The sequence below is a fragment of the Gorilla gorilla genome, chromosome 14 (assembly GCF_029281585.2).
Source record: "Gorilla gorilla gorilla isolate KB3781 chromosome 14, NHGRI_mGorGor1-v2.1_pri, whole genome shotgun sequence".
Taxonomy (NCBI): Eukaryota; Metazoa; Chordata; class Mammalia; order Primates; family Hominidae; genus Gorilla; species Gorilla gorilla.
The window spans coordinates 128873753-128893894 of NC_073238.2; the positions used below are offsets into that span (position 1 = coordinate 128873753).

General features: G+C 56.3%; 1 protein-coding gene across 4 annotated transcripts in view; it reads right to left on the reverse strand.

Annotated features, from left to right (window-relative positions):
• Positions 1-20142, reverse strand: part of RASA3 (RAS p21 protein activator 3) — a 155063-nt gene that overhangs the window by 58746 nt on the left and 76175 nt on the right. For 3 of the 4 annotated variants that reach the window (XM_055360280.2, XM_055360282.2, XM_063697607.1), the window contains 2 exons: positions 16925-17028; positions 6394-6488 (listed from right to left, as the gene is read on the reverse strand). In XM_055360280.2, the coding sequence (XP_055216255.1) occupies positions 6394-6488; positions 16925-17028 (199 nt within the window). Of the gene's footprint in view, positions 1-748; positions 4633-6393; positions 6489-16924; positions 17029-20142 lie in introns of those variants that run through there. The other variant, XM_055360284.2, reaches the window with a different exon arrangement.

Here is a 20142-nt window from a genome sequence, read left to right on the forward strand (position 1 = left end):
CGGAATAAACAGAAATGAAAGTGTTACTCATCAAAATCAGTGGGATGCAGTGGGAGCCGTGCTCGGGGTGGAGGGGAATCTGGAGTGCCGGCCACACAGACTAGAACAGAAGGGAGATCTGAACGCTGACCTGAGCTTAGAGCAGAAGGGAGATCTGAACGCTGACCTGAGCTTAGAGCAGAAGGGAGATCTGAACGCAGACCTGAGCTTAGAGCTGGGAGACTGAGAAAAATGAGTAAACTAAACCCAGAGCCCAAGAACAGAAAACAGAAGTCAGATCGGAAACCAATAGGTAAAAATCAAAGCCAATGGCAAATTCCTTGAGAGATCAATAAAATTAATAAACCTCAAACCAGGCTACCAAGAGCAAAAGGGAAAAGGCACAAATTCCCACAGGAAAGGAACGAGAGGACCTGGCTGCCGACCCTGGCACCTGCCTGGACGCTGCACTGAGGTCCCTGGCGCTGCACTCCTGCGAACTCACAGACGTAGCAAAGGGGCCCCAGCGTCCAGCTCCTGACAACGCGTGGCTGCAGTGTCACCCATGGGGCCCTGGGCGGGGGCTGCTGAGGGGTGTATGGAAACTCTGTACTCTGCTCAATTTCCCTGTGAACACAGAACTGCCCCCAAAACAGAGTTAATTAATTTTAAAAAAGCAGCCGGTGGTCCCTATCCATCTTTCTCAGGAAGGCCTTCCCCAGGGAGACAGCTGTGCGCAGAGCCGCATCAGGGTCCTGGCCCCACCCACCGGCTGCTGTGTTCCCCGCTGAGCGGGCAGCGGCCCAGAGAGCAGCCAGGACGGAGGTGTCTTGGATGCAGGGCTGTTCCACGCCGGCCGCAGAGAGGAGACGAAGTCAGCGGGCAGATGAGACAGGACGCAGAGGCCATGAGGAAGGAAGCCCAGCCTCGGCCCTCTCCTCCTGCAACCCTGGAGAGATGTGAAAGCTTGACGACGGACGGTGACTTCGTTTGCTCCGAAAATCCTTCCAAGAGGACTGTCTGCTGCACAAACACAAAATTCCCAGAGGCTGTAGCGGGAGGCTGGAATTTCCAGCCCAGTGAGATTTCACGGTGCAACTGGAAGGCTCCAAGGGGGAAACACGAAGGTGTCTCTTGGGCGGATGGCAGACCCAGGGGTTTGCTGTGATCCCCTGCAGCGCTGTGCTATTTTCTGAATACGTCACAGATGCACTTGAAAGCCCGGTTTATAAACGGAGCTCAGTGACCCCCAGGCGCCCAGATCACCGCGGATGCCTCGCTGTCACAGGCGGTGCCCTCGCTGGCATCTGACGCTGGCATTCCCCCACTGGCATCTGACGCTGGCGTCTCCCCCACTGGCCCTGCATCGGGGGAGGGTCAGAGAGCACAACTCTGCATAATAAAGTGATTTAACAAAGACTTTCCAACAGTGGCCGTTCCAGAAGGAAGCAAGAAAGGTTTAATTGTGTTTCCCCCATTTCTGTGACTCACTTGCTGGCCTCCCCCATGGGCCGCTTCTGTGACACTCACTGTCCGGACACAGGACTGTTCCTGGGAATCACAGAGTGGAGGGACTCATGGAGCCACATGGCTACCCCCTGCCTTCCTGAAAATGGTCACTGTGACATCTTACGATGAAACGGCGGCTCCTGAGACTGGAGTTGTGGGGTTTCTTTTCTTCTTCTTCTTTTTTTGAGATGGAGTTTCACTCTTGTTTCCCAGGCTGGAGTGCAGTGGCGCGACCTCAGCTCACAGCAACCTCCGCCTCCCGGGTTCAAGCAATTCTCCTGCCTCAACCTCCGGAGTAGCTGGGATTACAGGCGCGCCACCACGCCCGGCTAATTTTGTATTTTTACTAGAGACGGGGTTTCACCATGTTGGTCAGGCTGGTCTCAAACTCCTGACCTCAGGTGATCCACCCGCCTCAGCCTCCCAAAGTGCTGGAATTACAAGCATGAGCCACCGCGCCCAGCCTGGAGTTGAGGTTTTAAAGGTTGGCTGGAGTCCAGCAGGGCCACTGCTCCCTGTCACGCTACGTTTTGGGCAGCGTTGGGGCTGACTGCATCAGTGAAGCAACGCATTGGAGAGCAGCGGGCATTGGAGAGCAATGACCTTGCCTCCTCCCTTTTAGACAACAGCTCGCATTTGCCTTCCATAAAGTGCAAATTCCCGGGAGACTGACACCACTCGGTCAGGATCCTCATGTTCCGGACAGTGAGAGTCAGGCTTGGAGGACGCTGGGCTTGGCCACGGGTACGCAGCCTCGGGCGTTAATTATGAGATTCCACCAGCTGTGAGATCAACCTGCGGCGTTCTTATTTACAGCTTTGTGGAGATGCAACGTCTGAGTCCTGATCGTCATGGTGGTTACACCATCTACCCTGTGATGAAGTTGCACCGACTGTCACAACAGCCCATCGGCAGGCGACTGGAGCAACAGCACACGCTTCGCACCTCAGATCATTCTTCAGCCTCGGAAGGAAGGAGGTTCTGATACCACAAGCGACCCGGAGGATGTCACGCAGAGCGACATCAGCCTCAGAAAGACCAGCAGGGTAGAGCTCACTCCCATGAGCCACGGGGAGTGGCCTACGTCGGAGACAGAGTGCCATGGGGCTGCCGGTGGGGAAGGGGCGGACGGGAGCGCGTGAATAAAACTCTAGCCGGGGGACAGAGGGGACAGAGGCTCCGTTTTGCAAGATGAAAGGAGCTCTAGAGATGGGTGGTGGTGACGGTTGTACAATATTATGAATATATTCAATGCTGTGCCACTGAATTGGACATTTTAAATGGTTAAAATGGTAAATTTCATGTCTCTGTTTTACCACATAAAAAACTGGAAAAAATAGCATAGAATACACAGAGAGATATACACAGAAACACGTGCCTGTGAACTGGTGAAATCTGGATAACGTCCGTGGACTGCACAAACGTCGGCGTCCTGGTTGACGTTGCACCAGCTGCGCATGGCAGTGCCTGGGGAAGCCGGGAGAAGGGAGCACGGCCTTCCGTTCGGGGGAGCCGGGAGAAGGGAGCACGGCCTTCCTTTCGGGGGAGCCGGGAGAAGGGAGCACGGCCTTCCGTTCGGGGGAGCCGGGAGAAGGGAGCACGGCCTTCCTTTCGGGGGAGCCGGGAGAAGGGAGCACGGCCTTCCGTTCGGGGGAGCCGGGAGAAGGGAGCACGGCCTTCCGTTCGGGGGAGCCGGGAGAAGGGAGCACGGCCTTCCGTTCGGGGGAGCCGGGAGAAGGGAGCACGGCCTTCCGTTCGGGGGAGCCGGGAGAAGGGAGCACGGCCTTCCGTTCGGGGGAGCCGGGAGAAGGGAGCACGGCCTTCCGTTCGGGGGAGCCGGGAGAAGGAGCACGGCCTTCTGTTCGGGGGAGCCGGGAGAAGGAGCACGGCCTTCCGTTCGGGGGAGCTGGGAGAAGGGAGCACGGCCTTCCGTTTTCAGGGAAAGGTGGGAATTCGCCCCTCGCCACTCCTGTGTACTGTTTTGATGCCTTCCTATAGATCTATAACCATTTCAAAATTAAATCAAAAAAAAGGCAAGAAAGAGGAAAAGCTACACCTGCCAATAAAACCAAACTTGAATCCGAGGCAAACGACGAGGCCGCACTCTGCCAGCTGCTCAGAGGCCCTTGTGACGGAGACCCCAGCGACGGCGGGTATCCCAGAATAGAAGAGCTGGGGAACTCGCTGACGCGCAGGCGGGAGCGGCCCAGTCACCAAGCCCCGTCTCCCGGGCAGCACGTGGGAAACCCCGCCTTTCTGCCAGGACGCCAAGGTCCGTGGGAGCAGCACGCTGGGGCCCTTGTGCTCCGGGGATGCGAAGACAGTCATTAGTTCTGCAGTAATCACAGCGTCCTTCACTTTCCACAGCACGTGTGGGTTCCCCAGCCAGTGCTTTCCCAGGAAGCAGAGTTAATTAAGTGTGAGGCACAATTAGCACAGGTCCCTTGGGGCAGGGCCATCCCCAGGGCCTCTTGGCTCCACTCCTTAATTTCCGTCAAGGGCCTCACCCCACCCCCACAGCTGGGCTCATGGTCAACTTCATGAATGAACCCTTTGCTGGCCATGGGCGTGTGCACAGCCCATGACCTCGGCAGATGGCAACCTTGACCCAGTGAAGCGCAGAGGACGAGGGTTCCCAGGGCAAGAGGGTTCCCAGAGGATGAGGGTTCCCGAGGGATGAGGGTTCCAGGAGGACGAGGGTTGCCGGGGGACAAGGGTTCCCAGAGGACACCAGGCCATCCAGTCCCCCAGCCCAAATCTGCCCTGAACTTGCGGGCACAGAGCCTCCATCCGACCCACCCAGTTGCCTCTGCTGAAGTCTCAGGCGAAGTCCTCACAAGGAACCTATTTTGGGGATTTGTCCAGGATGCCAGCCTCCAGGTGTAAAAATAACCATCACAGCCACCAATTTACGATGCGCCAGGCGCCTTCGAGTGGCACACACGCCATTCCAGCACGCTTCACAAACCCACCCAGATGGGAAAACTGAGGCCTGCAGAGGACGTTGGCAGCAATCCGATGAGGGAGCTGGCTCCGAGCTTGGCGGCCTGTGCTGGGACTCTGCACTCAGACACACACTGTGGTACCAGCTGAGGACCCAGGAAGCTCTCCCACATCCCAGGGCCGCTGTGCCGCAACCCTACACTCAGACACTCACCCTCCTACGTCCCAGGGCCGCTGTGCCGCAACCCTACACTCAGACACTCACTGCGGTCCCAGCTGAGGACCCAGGAAGCCCTCCCGCGTCCCAGGGCCACTGTGCCGCAACCCTACACTCAGACACTCACCCTCCTACGTCCCAGGGCCACTATGCAGCAACCCTACACTCAGACACTCACTGCGGTCCCAGCTGAGGACCCAGGAAGCCCTCCCGGGTCCCAGGGCTGCTGTGCCGCAACCCTACACTCAGACACTCACCCTCCTACGTCCCAGGGCCACTATGCAGCAACCCTACACTCAGACACTCACTGCGGTCCCAGCTGAGGACCCAGGAAGCCCTCCCGTGTCCCAAGGCCGCTGTGCCGCAACCCTACATTCGGACACTCACTGCGGTCCCAGCTGAGGACCCAGGAAGCCCTCCCGCGTCCCAAGGCCGCTGTGCCGCAACCCTACACTCGGACACTCACTGCGGTCCCAGCTGAGGACCCAGGAAGCCCTCCCGCGTCCCAAGGCTGCTGTGCCGCAACCCTACACTCAGACACTCACTGCGGTCCCAGCTGAGGACCCAGGAAGCCCTCCCGTGTCCCAAGGCCGCTGTGCCGCAACCCTACACTCAGACACTTACTGTGGTCCCAGCTGAGGACCCACTCGGGAAACCCTCCCACGTCCCAGGGTTGGGCCACGGTGCCTCTTGCTTGTGGCCTTTGCAGCTGCTCTCTGTCACAGACCAGGGCTCAGGGTGACCCCACAGGAGCTCGTGCAGGCTTGGGCTCGGGTGGACTGACCCCCACTCCCTCTGTTACAGGCAAGCCTGGAGCAGCTGTTGCCGGGCAGCTGGGCACCGTGCGTCCGTGAGCAGCTGTGAACACAAGGGTCTGGGACATGGGCCCCAGCACTGGAACCCCCGGTCTTGCGTGGGGAGGTGGGACAAGCTCCCTACACTGGACAGGACCGGGGTGAGCCCCAGTCGGCACACAGTTCCGGCAAGCCAGGGTGAGCCCCTGGCCACTTTCGACAACAGACACGGGAGACCAGAACGTTCTTTCAGCTCAGACCCTTCTTGGTGCCGCGTGCCAGGCAGCAGCCCGCCCAGCCGACCGGGGGGAAGTGAGGGTCCCTGAGGGCTGACCCTGGCTCGGCCCTTCCCCACCCATGTTTTCTCTTGGGCCTCAATGACGCGTGCCTGTCCTTTCCCACTGTGTTTGTTTTCACAGCTTCCTCAGTTGTGCATGACAAAGGGCGGCAGCAGGCAAAGGGAAAACCCAAAATCCATGCGCGGAGCCCGGGCTCACTCCGAGCACAAGTGGGCGAACAGACACAATGCAAAATCCATGACAGAGCCCGCGCTCACTCCGACCACAAGTGGGCGAACACGCCCAACCCAAAATCCATGGCAGAGACCGCGCTCACTCCGAGCACAAGCGGGCGAACACACACAACCCAAAATCCATGGCAGAGCCCACGCTCACTCCGAGCATAAGAAGGCAAACACGCACAACCCAAAATCCACACGCGGAGCCCGCACTCACTCCGAGCACAAGCGGGCAAACACGCACGGCCCAAAATCCATGGCAGAGCCCGCGCTCACTCCGAGCACAAGTGGGCGAACACGCAATCTGCTCATCGTTATTCCCAGTCAAGGCCGAAGCCCGATCTACGTCTTTAGCCACAGTCGGAGCCGGGCCCGTCTCGAAGCCCCATGGTGTCCCGGGGCTCTGGTTTCCAGGGCTGCGCCGAGAGTCTCACCTGCACTTCCGAGTCAGCGTCCACGTGCTGCAGCTGGAACCAGGTGTCCCTGTTGTGGTACTTCTGCAAGTCCTCCTTCTGGATGGCCACCTTCCCTGCAACACAAGCAGAGAAGACTTCACCACGGGCACAGGCCCCAGAGCCAGGATGCCTGCGAGCAGAAGCCAGCCCATCACCACCGCAGCTTATTTCCAACAGTTTAATTCAGAATGGGGCACCGGCCGGGTGCAGGGCTCATGCCTGGAACCCCCACGCTTGGGAGGCCCAGGGGGGAGGGTCGCTTGAGACCAGCCTGGGCGATATGGTGAAACCTCGTCTCTACAAAAAATAAAGGAATGAGCCGGGCATGGTGGCACTGTGTCTCTAAAAATTGATATTAAAAAGTCAAAATAATCAGGTGCAGGGGTAAGTCTCCGCTATGTCCCTTCCAGTAAGGCGTTCCAGAGGCTTCGCTGTGAAGGCGCGAACGTCTGCTCCATCGGCAATGCGCACCTCACTTTCACTGTGGTCCATGGCCAGTTCTCACGGCAGGAGGTGCCTCGGAGCCGGCTGCACCAGAGCTCTGATCTCACAGATGAACACCTCGTGCCTCACACACCACCAAGGCAGCGGCATCACGCCGCAAGAGACACGTGTGCACCCGTGCGAGCTACAGCCTGAAACACACGTGTGCCTAGGGTGCTTTCCATGTGTGTGGACACGCACGTGTGTGCATGCATGTGGGTGCTCAGGTTATTCACAGGCAGGACTGAGAGCCAGAATGAGCTGCCACCTTCCCACGCGACGTGGGTTGGTCTGAATCTGCGCCTCTGAAGTGTAATGAATGAGCCGCCTTCTGGGACCCCTGGAAAGCCTGAAAGTGTAGATTCCTGGCCTTCTCCAGACGGAGGAGAACAGAGGCTCTGGTGTGGGCTGGAATCTGCACCACCACAGGTCCCTGGGCACTTGTGTGGGCCCCGAAGTCTGGGGACGTCCACTCTAAACAGTTTCCTATGCCTTAAACAGGCTTAGTACTTTGGGGCTACGCTTCCAGTGAAAATACGTATCAGAATATATTTGTACAATATACATTTACCTAGTATGGATTTATGTGTGTAAACTCACATCTGTAACCATTATTATCTGCTTATACGTTCACCTCATTCCAGAAACATTCCCGAGGCGCGGCAAACGCGTGCCCATCCCATCCCCGGCAGGATAGGGCTTGTCAGGCGCTGGGCACCGAGCCATCTCCCATCCTGCATCCCTTCATGGCACCACCACGTCAACCCTGCCAGTGGCCTCCGCACACTGCGGACCACGCCACCCACCAAGGCGAGCACCCACGGCAGCACATGCACCTCTGTTGACAGATGCACGAGAACTCCTAGGGAGTCGCACACACATGTGAAGTCTGAGCCCATCGCAGAGCACACACGAGAGCAGGAGTGAGGAAGGAAATGTTGGCAGACTCCTCACGTCTTCGTTCTGCACCCAGAGACACACACGCCCTCCTTAAGGATCTTGATCCAGTCACTGAAGCGAGAAACTCTGGGACCCCGCAGACCCGGTTCACTGCAGCATCCGCAGCCGCAGGGTCTGAGCACATTGTGCATGACCCGGGCTCCTGGGAGCGGCCTGGGCCTCCTACCCAGCCACCCTGCCTCACGCCAGGACAGCGCAGCCCAGCCCCAGTTCTCTCTTCCAAGGAAGATCCTTTTATATTTCTGTGTCTCAAAAAACTTCCGCAGGCTCCCATCGGAACAACCCCGGCCTGGCATCCAGCAGCCGCACGCTTGGGCCTGATTCTCTGTCCAGCCTCAGTAAATTCGGGAACACTCCACTGCCAGCCTCTCACAGGTGCCATCTCAGTCGGTCCTGTGGTGACCCTGGAGGGGCAGGTACCACTCTGCATGCCCCACAGACGAGCAGGCCGGGGCTGCAGTGAGAGGGAGCTTCCGTCCCTGCCTTCCTGCCAGCATTCCTTCCTATGTTGGCGTCCCCACCCTGCGAGGTCCCAGGACGCATCTTCCCTCAGGAGCTCCTCTGCCTTGCGGGCTCATGCGAGCGAGACCTCTCAGCCTGACTGGTCCATTCCGTGACTAATCTCAGAGCCCGTGGGCCTGGGCCGCCAGGCCCCTCCTTTGTCTGCAAACTCGGAGGGTCTGAGACACGCCCAGCTCAGCACCAGCTCCAGACCCTATGGGACAGCGCAAGGTCGGCCACATGATGGGGCACCACGTGGCCACAGGACATGGTAGGAGGTGCGGAAGGTGGAAAGAGGCACAAAGACGCTTTCCAAGTGCCCAAAGGACAGAGGCGGAATTAGGACAGTTTGCCTCCAGTGCTGCTGACACCTGCCATGCACGTCAGCATCTTCATCTCATGTCCTCAGGGGAGCCGGCTGCACCTCACACCGTCCACTCTGCAAAGCAAAGCAGCCCTGGGAACAGCCCTGGAAGAAGCCCCTTCCCAGCTCCGGGACCCCCACTCACAGCCAGGGCCAGCCAGTTCCACAGCTACCCCGACGTAGATACAGCACACAGGAACTCATGGGTTCGTATGATCAGCCTGGTGACCTCATCGGCTCAGCTCTTGCCACACAGACATACACAGACCATCTGGAGCTGCACGGGACGCTGAAACCACCACTGAGGGCAGGCGAGAGCCAAATCAAGAACCAAGGGGGCCGGCACAGGAAACAGGCCCCAGCACATGTGGGAGAAGGAACACCAGGGAGGCTCAGAGAGAAATCCAGTGACACACCACGTGGACTCCCTCCAATGGCCTCTAATGGCACAGACCACGAGGGTGGACGACAGCCAGGACACCTCCTCCTGGCCCACCTCACTCGCTGAGCCCCCCGCCCCCTCCCGCCCTCCCACCGGCAGCCCTGGGCGGGCGCCTTTGACTTCAAGGGTCCCGAGTGGGGGCTCTGTCCTCTCCTCTGACGACCGCTGCGTGGCTCTTGCAAAACCTCCCCTTTCCCCCACAACACGAACCTCAGTTTTGAGTCTCACAGGAATAAAGCCACATGAAAGCAAAAACTTCTTAAAACTGAGTTGGGCAATATATTTCAGTGAAAAGGGATAAATCTTCAGACTCCAAGACGCCTTCAGCTGGACAGGAGGGTCAGTTTTGAAGTCTGAAGTTTTAAATACTTGCAATGTCACTGTGTCTTCACATTTTTATGAGCTGAAACTGGGACGGGAGAAGTCACATATTTACGTGGATAAGAATCTTGTAACTGGCACATGATTACAAGTCTTTAATTTTAGAAGTACTTCACTTAATTTTTTAATAGGTAACACAGAAACAGAACAAAATCCACAACATTCAAAAGGATTTAAAATCCCTTCGAGAAGGGATCCCTGCCCCTGCCATCTCATTCCCGATGTGGGGTCACTTCTGTCACCAGCCCTCAACCTTTCCTTCTAGAAGCCAGCCACATTCAACAATGGGGACCGTGGACATTTGAAGCATGCGTGTTCATATCTCCAGATGCTGACCTGAGAGAATGCCTGATCTAAAAGCCACGGCGTCTACTTAAATTTCTCTGATGTGCCTAATCCACAGGGTTGTCCCCATCTATTTGAGTCACACCAAAAAGTTTACCGAAAACTCTGGGCCTCCCTTTCTCACTTGGGCAAAGGCGGCTGCCTTCTCACCACGAGAGGCCGGAAGGGTCACTTTCTTCTGCTGCATCTGTGCTGGCCAGGCCCGTTCAGAAAGGAGGAGCCAGGGGTCTGGAGGGCATCAGACGGGGCACCAGCTGCAGAGGGACCAGAAAAAGGGGAAACAGCCACAGGACACAACTGAGCAAGAGCTGCCCGAGACAGGGAATGTGGCTGAAATGCGCGTGCCTCCCTCTGACCCCACCTGTGTCTCAGCCAGGGCCACGAGGAAAAAACAAAGCCCATACAGATCCCAAAGGAAGAAATAAAAGCCTTTATTCATAGAATGTACAAAAAAAAATCTACAAGCAAAGCTAATAGAACTAATTGGTGTGTTCAGCAAGAACAGAGAACACAAAGTCAGTGTGGAGACGTCGACTGCGTTTGTACATACAAGCAATGACCATGAAAATTACACAAAAACAGCACCTTTCACAAAATTATGCTTTTAGGTTTGTGCTTTTGGTGGACTACCTCAGAAATCTCTAACCACTCCACTAAACACATAAAACACAGGGAAATAAATGTTTTTAAATGTGCAAAATGTGTAGGCTGAAAACACATCACAAAACACTGATGAGAGAAATTGGAAAGACCCAAGCGTGTGGAAAGATATACCATGTCCATGGATTTGAAGACTCAGTTTTGTTAAGATATTAATTCTCCCCAAATTAATCTATAGATCAATGTAATCCCAGTCAAAATTCCTGTGGGACTATTTTGGAAATTGAGAAGCTCATTCAAAAGTATATATGGCAATTCAAAGCATCTAGAATAGAAAAACAAGTTTAAGAACAAATTTGATGATCTTACACTACAATGTAAGACCTGCTATGAAGCTATAGTGATCAAGACTGCTTGGTATTGGCATGAGGACAGGTGGATCAATATGACACATGGCAGGTGAGCCCCAAACTGGGGCTTAGCCTCAGAGGGTCTGTAGCTTCACTGAGGAAAGAATTCGAGAATGAGGTGGCGGTGGAAGAAAACAGTTTTATGGAGGCGGCAGTGACAGCTCTGAAACTGCTCCTGCACAGCAGGACTCCCCACGGGCGGGGTGTTGACAGTCTCAGCCGTTCCTGCAGAGAAGGGTTCCCCACAGGCGGGGTGTTGAGAGTGGCACCTCCGGGCACTCCTGCAGTCCTATTTATCCTCACTTTTAACTATATGTCAATTAAAAGACAGATTATGCAGACATTTCTAGAAAAAGGGTGGTAATTTCCTAGTCACGGGGTTGTTCCTATGGAAAGGGGTGGTAACCTCCAGGCGTTGCCATGGCAATGGTAAGCTGACATGGTACACTGGCAGGCGTGTCCGATGGAAAGCTGCTTCCACCCATCCCTGTCTCAGCTAGTCTTCAATTTGGTTCGGTGTCCGAGCCCTGCCTCCAGAGTCCAGTCCCGCCTCCTATCTCAGATGGAAGAGAATACAGAGGCCACAAACAGACCCACACAATGCAGCCAACTAAGCTGTAAATGTGCCAAAGTCATCAACAGAGGAAGGGTCGTCTTTCAACCAAGGGCGCCGGAACAAAGGGATGTCTACATGGAAAAAACAGAATCCCGACCCTTTTCTTTGTGCTATAAGTGAAAATTAGCTTGAAACAGATCATGGAACTAAATGTGAACGCTGAAAGCACATGCTTTCCAGGAGAAAACCGCCACAACCGTGGGATAGGCAAGACTTTCTTAGACATGACACCACAGGTACAAATCATACAAGAAAAAAATGTGATAAACTGGACCATCGAAATTAAAAACTTCTGTTCTTCAAAGCCAATGGTAAGAAAATGAAATACAAGCCACAAACTGGAAGAAAATATTTGCAAAGCACACTTGTGATAGACTCATATCCAGAATATACAGGGAACTTTAAAAAGTAACAAGAAAACAACCCAATTAAAAGGGCAAAAGATTTGAACAACGTACTAAAGAAGGAATGGAGCTGTCACTAAGCCCAAGAAAAGGTCCTCGACGCCACTCTTCACGGACACGCAATAAAAGCCACAGTGAGACAGTGCACACCTATGGGAGTGCAAACGGTAACCAGAGAATAAAAACTCACAGTCCTAAGGGCCGGGCAGGATGCGAAACACCTGCTGCTCTCACCCGCTGCTGGAGAGAAGGCAGACTGGGCGGCCACTTGGAGACACGGTTGGGTAGTTTTAATGAAAGTAAACACACACCCTACAGTGACCCAGCAACCTCGCTCCCACGCATTTATCTCAGAGTAAGAAACAGAAACATTGTCCACACAAAGACCTATCCGAGAATGTTTACGGTGACTTTATTCATAATTCCTGAGGATTAGACACAATCCAGAGGGTGGATGAGGCGGCTGAGCTGTGTCTGTATGATGGAAACCCACTGGCAGTGGAAGGGGGCGACCTGGCTCACAGCTGCACAGCGCGGGACCAGCGCAGTGGCAGACGGCACGGCCCCTCCAGGGTTTGAGTCACGTGGCCTCCTGGAAAAGGCAACTGTGGGAACAGGCCCCAGAGCAGTGGCTGCCAGGGGCTGTGGGCCAGGGTAGGAAATCCACCCCAAAGGGGCCCAAAGGAGTGTTCTGGGCTGTGGGAACATATCTTAGTTGTGCTGCTGTCTACACAACTGCATACACTGGTGAAGGCTACACCTAACAGTGAACTTTACCATATGTCAGTTGCAGACCACCTGATTTATACACAAAGAATGGAGGTCTCGGCCGGGCGCGGCGGCTCACGCCTGTAATCCCAGCACTTTGGGAGGCCGAGGTGGGCGGATCACGAGGTCAGCACATGGAGACCACCCTGGCTAACACGGTGAAACCCCGTCTCTACTAAAAATACAAAAAGTTAGCCGGGCGTGGTGGCGGGCGCCTGTAGTCCCAGCTACTTGGGAGGCCGAGGCGGGTGGATCACGAGGTCAGCACGTGGAGACCACCCTGGCTAACACGGTGAAACCCCGTCTCTACTAAAAATACAAAAAATTTAGCCGGGCATGGTGGCGGGCGCCTGTAGTCCCAGCTACTCGGGAGGCTGAGGCAGGAGAATGGCGTGAACCCGGGAGGTGGAGGTTGCAGTGAGCCGAGATCGCGCCACTGCACTCCAGCCTGGGCGACCGAGCGAGACTCCGTCTCAAAAAAAAAAAAGAAAAAGAAAGGAGGCCTCACTGCACCCCCACCCCATTGGGAAGCCTCAGAGAGTCTCTAGGGGCTGGAGGGGCAAATGCAGGGGGACGTGGTGTTAGCAGAGCCGGGGCCCAGAGGAAGGTGGAGGCCTAGCGGGAAAAGGAGGGAGGCGCCAGGATGGGGGGCGGAGACCCCAGTGCTCCTGACAGCACCGAGCCCGGCCTCGCGCATCTCCGCGGTTCACGCATCGCAGCTGCGGGGAGCCAGAGTTTCCGGTCTGTGCTCCGTGAGTGCAGCGCCCGGCAGCCGAGTCCAGGCAGAGGCCGCCTCCCTGCGCCGGGAATCCTGAAGGAGCCTGTGCCCCGTGTGTCCCGCAGGTCACGGCCCTGCAGCTGGGAGCCCGGCTTGACTGACAGTTCCCGCCGGCAGCAGCGCTCTGCGGGCCATGGACCCAGGGACAGAGGAGGCTACGGTCACGCCGCCCGGGACCCGCCGACCCTGGACACTTCTTCCTTCTGCTCCTGCTGCGGCGGGAGCTGACTGAAGCCGGTGGAGGTGCCGGGGTGGGCGGGGGAGGGCTGAGGGCAGGCCTTTATTTCCCCAAGTCTCACTTGCCGGGGCGCCGTATCCCGGCACGGCTTCAGCTGCCTTTCTCGGTTTCTGTCGCCACCGCCCTCCCCCTCCAGGCTGAAGATGCCCTCCCGTCCCCAACCCACACCCCCGACCCCATAGGAATGCAACCCCACTTCCTTCTGGCACCTGCCAGTGCACCTCTCACTCCTGGACCTGAACTTGCAACTGAGCACAGCTGTGGCTGCCCCAAGGGAAACTTGCTGGCAGGTGGGGTTTCCTCAGGGCGTGGGCGGCTGCTAGAAACGAGAACCAGGAGAACCACGCAGCCAGGAAGCCAGTGGCCACCGCGCACTTCCACCCAGAAACGCATCCCCCAGAACCTGGTGTTTCATGCCCGGTAACAACATAATTACCATCATAAAGATAAATCGTTACCGGAGATCCAGACAGCCACCCATTTTCATGGCTGCGAAAGCCACAGTGAAACATCTAAGTCCAGTCACCATAATCGTAAAGCCACCAAGAACTACTATCAGACGACGTCAACAGAATGATTAATAAACATCTTATTTGGTTATTTTCAGAGCATATAACTCCAGAACTAACTTGATCAGCTTCTCTTACTAAAATGTGCAAAAATTTTTTTAAATTTCTTTTTCCTTAGGGTTGTCGCTCAAAAAATGTCTCATACACCTTCGAGAATGAATCAAGTCCCTGTGGATTCTCAAGTATAAACGGAGCTGGTGACGAGGCCTGACAGACGGTCACACCTCAATTCGCGCGTGGCGCCCAGCACAGGCTGAGCCCTGCCAGATACACCATTAGCCTCCACTGAATAATCTGGATTCCATGCCTCCCTTTCTTCTGAGAACACCCTTGGAGGCCCCTGGCAGGCACTGAGAACACAGGAGCGAGACACAGGCCTGCCCTGCAGGACCATGGGCTCCAGGAAGCTCTGTCCAGTGGACACAGCACAACAGGCAAGAGAACCACAACCAACGAGTGGGGCAGGGGAGGCAGGTCACGGAGGGCAGCCCACCCATGCCGCGGGGTCGGAGGCCATCTCCTGCAGCAGGCCCCAGTCCCAGAGGTGGGCATGGCAGGACATGGGGATGGAGAAGTAGGTGCCTCAGGAGTGGGGTGCACAGCGGCTGAGCCCGGAGGCAGGAGGGAGAACTGCCAGCCACTAGCCCTGGAGCCGATGCCCTGGTCAGAGGGAGAGAGGAAGAGGGAACCCTTCCGCAGCACCCAGCTTGAATGCGACATAAAGCTATGGGCCTGAACCTGAGGGCCTCCCAGGCAGACACTGAGCAGGGGGGTGCAGGGGTCACGCTGGACCCTCAAGACCATCTCACCGACAAGGCTCCATGAGGCCCAGCACAGCAAGACCCTGAAGGGGGTCAGGTGCCCGCTGCACTCAGGAGCACAAACACCTTCTGCAGCCGCATTTCAGGGCTAGGGTGTCTGCTGCGGAAGCACCCAGCACAGTGTTCCCGCTCAAAATGAAGTCAAATGTCAATTATCTGAGATCCATGTGACCCATTCCATGTATTTTCTAAACAAACTCTGGAGACTTCTATGAAAAGCACAGCAGTTTCTAAGAATAATCACTTGGGTATAGTTAACAACAGTCCCAAAAAAGTCCAGGTCCCGACCCCTGCAATGGTGAGGGGGCACTGGCCTTATCAATGCCAGGTGAGGCCCTGCCCGGCCCCGAGGGCCTCTCACCCAGCCAAGCCTGTCTCAATGCCAGGCAGAGAGCAAGACTGGTCAGGATAGGCGTCTCATCTCTGTCAGGGGACTTGCCGTGGAGGCCCGGGACGTGGCAGAGTGCAGACAGCCTACGCGTTACCTGCTAGCCCGTTTCTCTCATGCCCCCCCCCCAACGTCGTGCTGACACACACTAGCTGCCGGCTGCCCAGTGGGGACAGGCTGGGTTTTAGGACACTCAAGCTCTGAGGTGGACCTTTGGCTGTGCCTCTCACTTCTGTGTGCCAAGCACTGGGAATGGATCAGATCACAGATCCTGGTCCATGGCTCACAAACAGAGGAACAGGGACGATGAAGAAAGCCCACAGCTGAGGGACACAGGTGAGCGCTGGGGAAAGGGGGCAGCTGACGTGGGGTGGAGTGGCCGTGACACGGTGTGAGGAGCCAGTGTGAGCAGTGAGCGTCAGATGGACGCGGACCCCGCCCACGCACAGCACCCTCATGGCCTCGCTGGCCTCCTGCACCCCCGGGCCCTCAGGCTGCCTGGGGCCAAGCTGGGGGTCCCCCTGGGGGACTCCTCCTCTCGCCCTGTCCCACTCAGCATCCCGGCAGCCATGAAGACGAGGAGCCTGCACCACCTGGGGTCTGGGTTCAGGCTGTGGCAGCCAGTACACACTGGCTCCCCGGCCGCCCGTACACACTGGCTCCCCGGCCGCCCGTCCTGGGCGTGAGCTCAGGCGCCATAGGACCCCTCCTCCCTTCCTGGCTCTCCCAGCGTCACGGCGGGAAGTAGCCTGATCCCTCAGCCTCCCACACCTGCTGCGTGAGGTCTGCTCCTGATGGGGTCCTCTGGCTGCATTTAGGAACAAGGAGCTCCCCGAGTAACCTGAAGTCCACTCTGCCCAGAGGCCCCACAACTTACAGGATGCCGCCTTCCTGTGATCCCAGGCAGGGCTGCCCATGAGCTTTCTCCAAGAGCAGCCCCACCCCTGCTCCAAACACACCATCTCCTGGAAGTAACAGTATTGCCCCAAAAACCAGGGGGAAACTGAGGCAACATGCCCCCACCCCCACCCGCCCTTCCTGTGCCCACACTGTGGGGACTAAAGTTGGGACAGGGACAGCCAAGATGTGCTGAGGAGGGAGGCCCCACATCCATGCAAAGGTCCCCCCGCAGGTGCCCCGGGGAACAGCCCTGGGAAGTTGTCTGAAGAGGGTCAGGGATGCTGTGCTCTTGCCTTGAGGGGCCACGGAAGCCTCGACTGGCAGTGCTCACTGACCTGAGCCTGGTGTGATGCTCTAGCAGGGACCACAGATGCCAGGCCAGATCCCAAGAGCAGATCAGGAGGAACACCCAGGGCTGCTGTGACCTCAAGCCCTGCAACGACCCCTCAGCACCATCCAGCCAGGCTCTGGACTGAAATGCTAATACTCGCCTGGTACAGAACAGGCAGAAAAGGGGAAGTAAATGCTCATTCATCACCTACCTATGATGGAATCCCTCCGGAAAACGTCTCTATCGAAAATGTAGAAGGACAGGTGACGAAAGCTCCGAGGAATTTCACAGTAAAAGTCTTCTCCGTAAAACGGGCTAGAGAGACAAAAGCGCCAGTTAGAACACAGGCCACGCTCGCGCCTCACTCCCGGGGCACATATGTGTGGTCTTAGTTTTAAACATGCCGTGAGAATGCCCTGCACTGTGTGGCACGCATGAGACACGAACCTGCAGCTCCCTGTGGGGTGAAGGGCCTCGTAGCTGCTCCCCAGCCTCCACCCCGAGCCTTTGCACTGCACAGATGAACTTCTGTACTGGGCTGCCTGGCGGCCCGGAAGCTCAGAGGCCTCCACAGAGACCACGGCCACTGCCAGAACGAATTCCATGGTACGTGCTCAGGTCTAGGTGCAGCCTCAGGGCCATCGTGATGTTTTGAAGGTACCTGGTTTGGGGCAGGCGGTGGCTCCCTTTATGCATTAAACATAAAACACAGCACTCCAGTGCCTTGGACGACTCCTTTTATCCAGAGATCCAGTACAAAGTCCTGACTGCCCAGCCTCCCTCACTCCTCGGGGAGAGATCCCCGCTGCTGACTGTACTTAGAGTCCTCGCTCCTGGAGGAGAGACCCCCGCTGCTGACTGTACTTAGAGTCCTCACTCCTGGGGGAGAGACCCCCGCTGCTGACTGTACTTAGAGTCCTTGCTCCCCGGGGAGAGGCCCCCGCTGCTGACTGTACTTAGAGTCCTCACTCCTGGGGGAGAGACCCCCGCTGCTGACTGTACTTAGAGTCCTGGCTCCTGGGGGAGAGACCCTCGCTGCTGACTGTGCTTAGAGTCCTCGCTCCTGGGGGAGAGATCCCCGCTGCTGACTGTGCTTAGAGTCCGGGCTCCTGGGGGAGAGATCCCCGCTGCTGACTGTACTTAGAGTCCTCGCTCCTGGAGGAGAGACCCCTGCTGCTGACTGTACTTAGAGTCCTCACTCCTGGGGGAGAGACCCCTGCTGCTGACTGTACTTAAGAGTCCTCGCTCCTGGGGAAGAGATCCCCGCTGCTGACTGTACTTAGAGTCCTGGCTCCTGGGGGAGAGGCCCCCGCTGCTGACTGTACTTAAGAGTCCTCGCTCCTGGGGGAGAGATCCCCGCTGCTGACTGTGCTTAAAGTCCTGGCTCCTGGGGGAGAGGCCCCCGCTGCTGACTGTGCTTAGAGTCCTGGCTCCTGGGGGAGAGATCCCCACTGCTGACTGTACTTAGAGTCCTGGCTCCTGGGGGAGAGGCCCCCGCTGCTGACTGTGCTTAGAGTCCTCGCTCCTGGGGGAGAGATCCCCGCTGCTGACTGTGCTTAGAGTCCTGGCTCCTGGGGGAGAGGCCCCCGCTGCTGACTGTGCTTAGAGTCCTGGCTCCTGGGGGAGAGATCCCCGCTGCTGACTGTACTTAGAGTCCTCGCTCCTGGGGGAGAGGCCCCCGCTGCTGACTGTACTTAGAGTCCTGGCTCCTGGGGGAGAGACCCCCGCTGCTGACTGTACTTAGAGTCCTGGCTCCTGGGGGAGAGATCCCCGCTGCTGACTGTGCTTAGAGTCCTGGCTCCTGGGGGAGAGGCCCCCGCTGCTGACTGTGCTTAGAGTCCTGGCTCCTGGGGGAGACACCCCCGCTGCTGACTGTGCTTAGAGTCCTGGCTCCTGGGGGAGACACCCCCGCTGCTGACTGTGCTTAAAGTCCTTGCTCCCCGGGGAGAGACCCCCGCTGCTGACTGTACTTAGAGTCCTGGCTCCTGGGGGAGAGGCCCCCGCTGCTGACTGTGCTTAGAGTCCTGGCTCCTGGGGGAGAGATCCCCGCTGCTGACTGTACTTAGAGTCCTGGCTCCTGGGGGAGAGACCCCCGCTGCTGACTGTACTTAGAGTCCTTGCTCCCGGAGGAGAGGCCCCTGCTACTGACTGTGCTTACAGAGTGCATGGCTCAGGCCACCCATGCGTGAGTCACCAGGAGATGCAGCCACCCCACAGAGGAGACTTGAAATAACCACAGCCCCAATGAAGCAGAAGCCAGTGGGCTTTGCCATTCAGCAAACCTCACTGTTGTCCTGGGCTGGCACAGATGGGGTTAGTTTCCTCCCCACGCCGGACCTGTTGGCGATTACCGCAGTGCACGCACAGCTACCACCAACTCAGAACTTAAAACAAGCCCACTTTCATGCACATTGATGCTAAGGTCCAAAATAGGAAAGATGTAAGTTATTCAAGGAGGAACCATTCTGATAGAAAGCAAAGGAAGGTCAACGTGCTGGGCCGGGGGGCGTCCACACAGTCACCAACGGCACAGGCCCCACCCTAGTCACACACAGAAATGAGCTCAGACCCCGCATCCATCTGTAAGGGTGTAAGGGTTGGAGCTACTAGCCTCTCAGAAGAAAATGAGAATGAACCTGCACCCTAAAGTCAGGTAAAGATGTCTTAGATCTGTCACCAAAAGCACAAGTGCCAAAAGAAAAATAAATGGAAAATCAAACTTCATCAAAATTAAAAACATTAAAAACTTTTTTGCATTAAAAGCATTATTTAAAAAGTGAATTATTTAAAAAGTGAAAAGGGCCAGTGCTGTGGCTCATGCCTGTAATCCCAGCACTTTGGGAGGCTGAGACTAACGAATCACCTAAGATCAGGAGTTCAAGACCAGCCTGGCCAACATGGCAAATCCCCATCTCTACTAAAAATACAAAAATTAGCAGGGCGTGGTGGTGAGCGCCTGTAGTCCCAGCTACTCGGGAGGCTGAGGCAGGAGAATCGCTTGAACCTGGGAGGCAGAGGTTGCACCACTGCACTCCAGCCTGGGTGACAGAGGTTGCACCACTGCACTCCAGCCTGGGTGACAAGAGCCAAACTCAGTCTCAAAAAAATAATAAAAATTAAAAAAATAAAAAGTGAAAAGACAGACTAGAAAAAATATTAGTAACAGTTATCTGATAAAAGACTTATATACAGAATATATAAAGAACTCTTATAACTCAATAAATGATGACAAATAATTCAGTTTAAAAAGGGGCAAAAGATTTGAACACACATCACCAAAGACAAATGGCCAACAATGTATTAAAAATGCTCCATGTCATTAGCCCTCGAGAAAACGCAAATTAAACCAGGAGATACGGCACAGGCATAAGCCCAAACCTGGGGCGGGCGACTGTTGCTACCCGGAGCCCAGGTGGGAGGGGCCCAGAG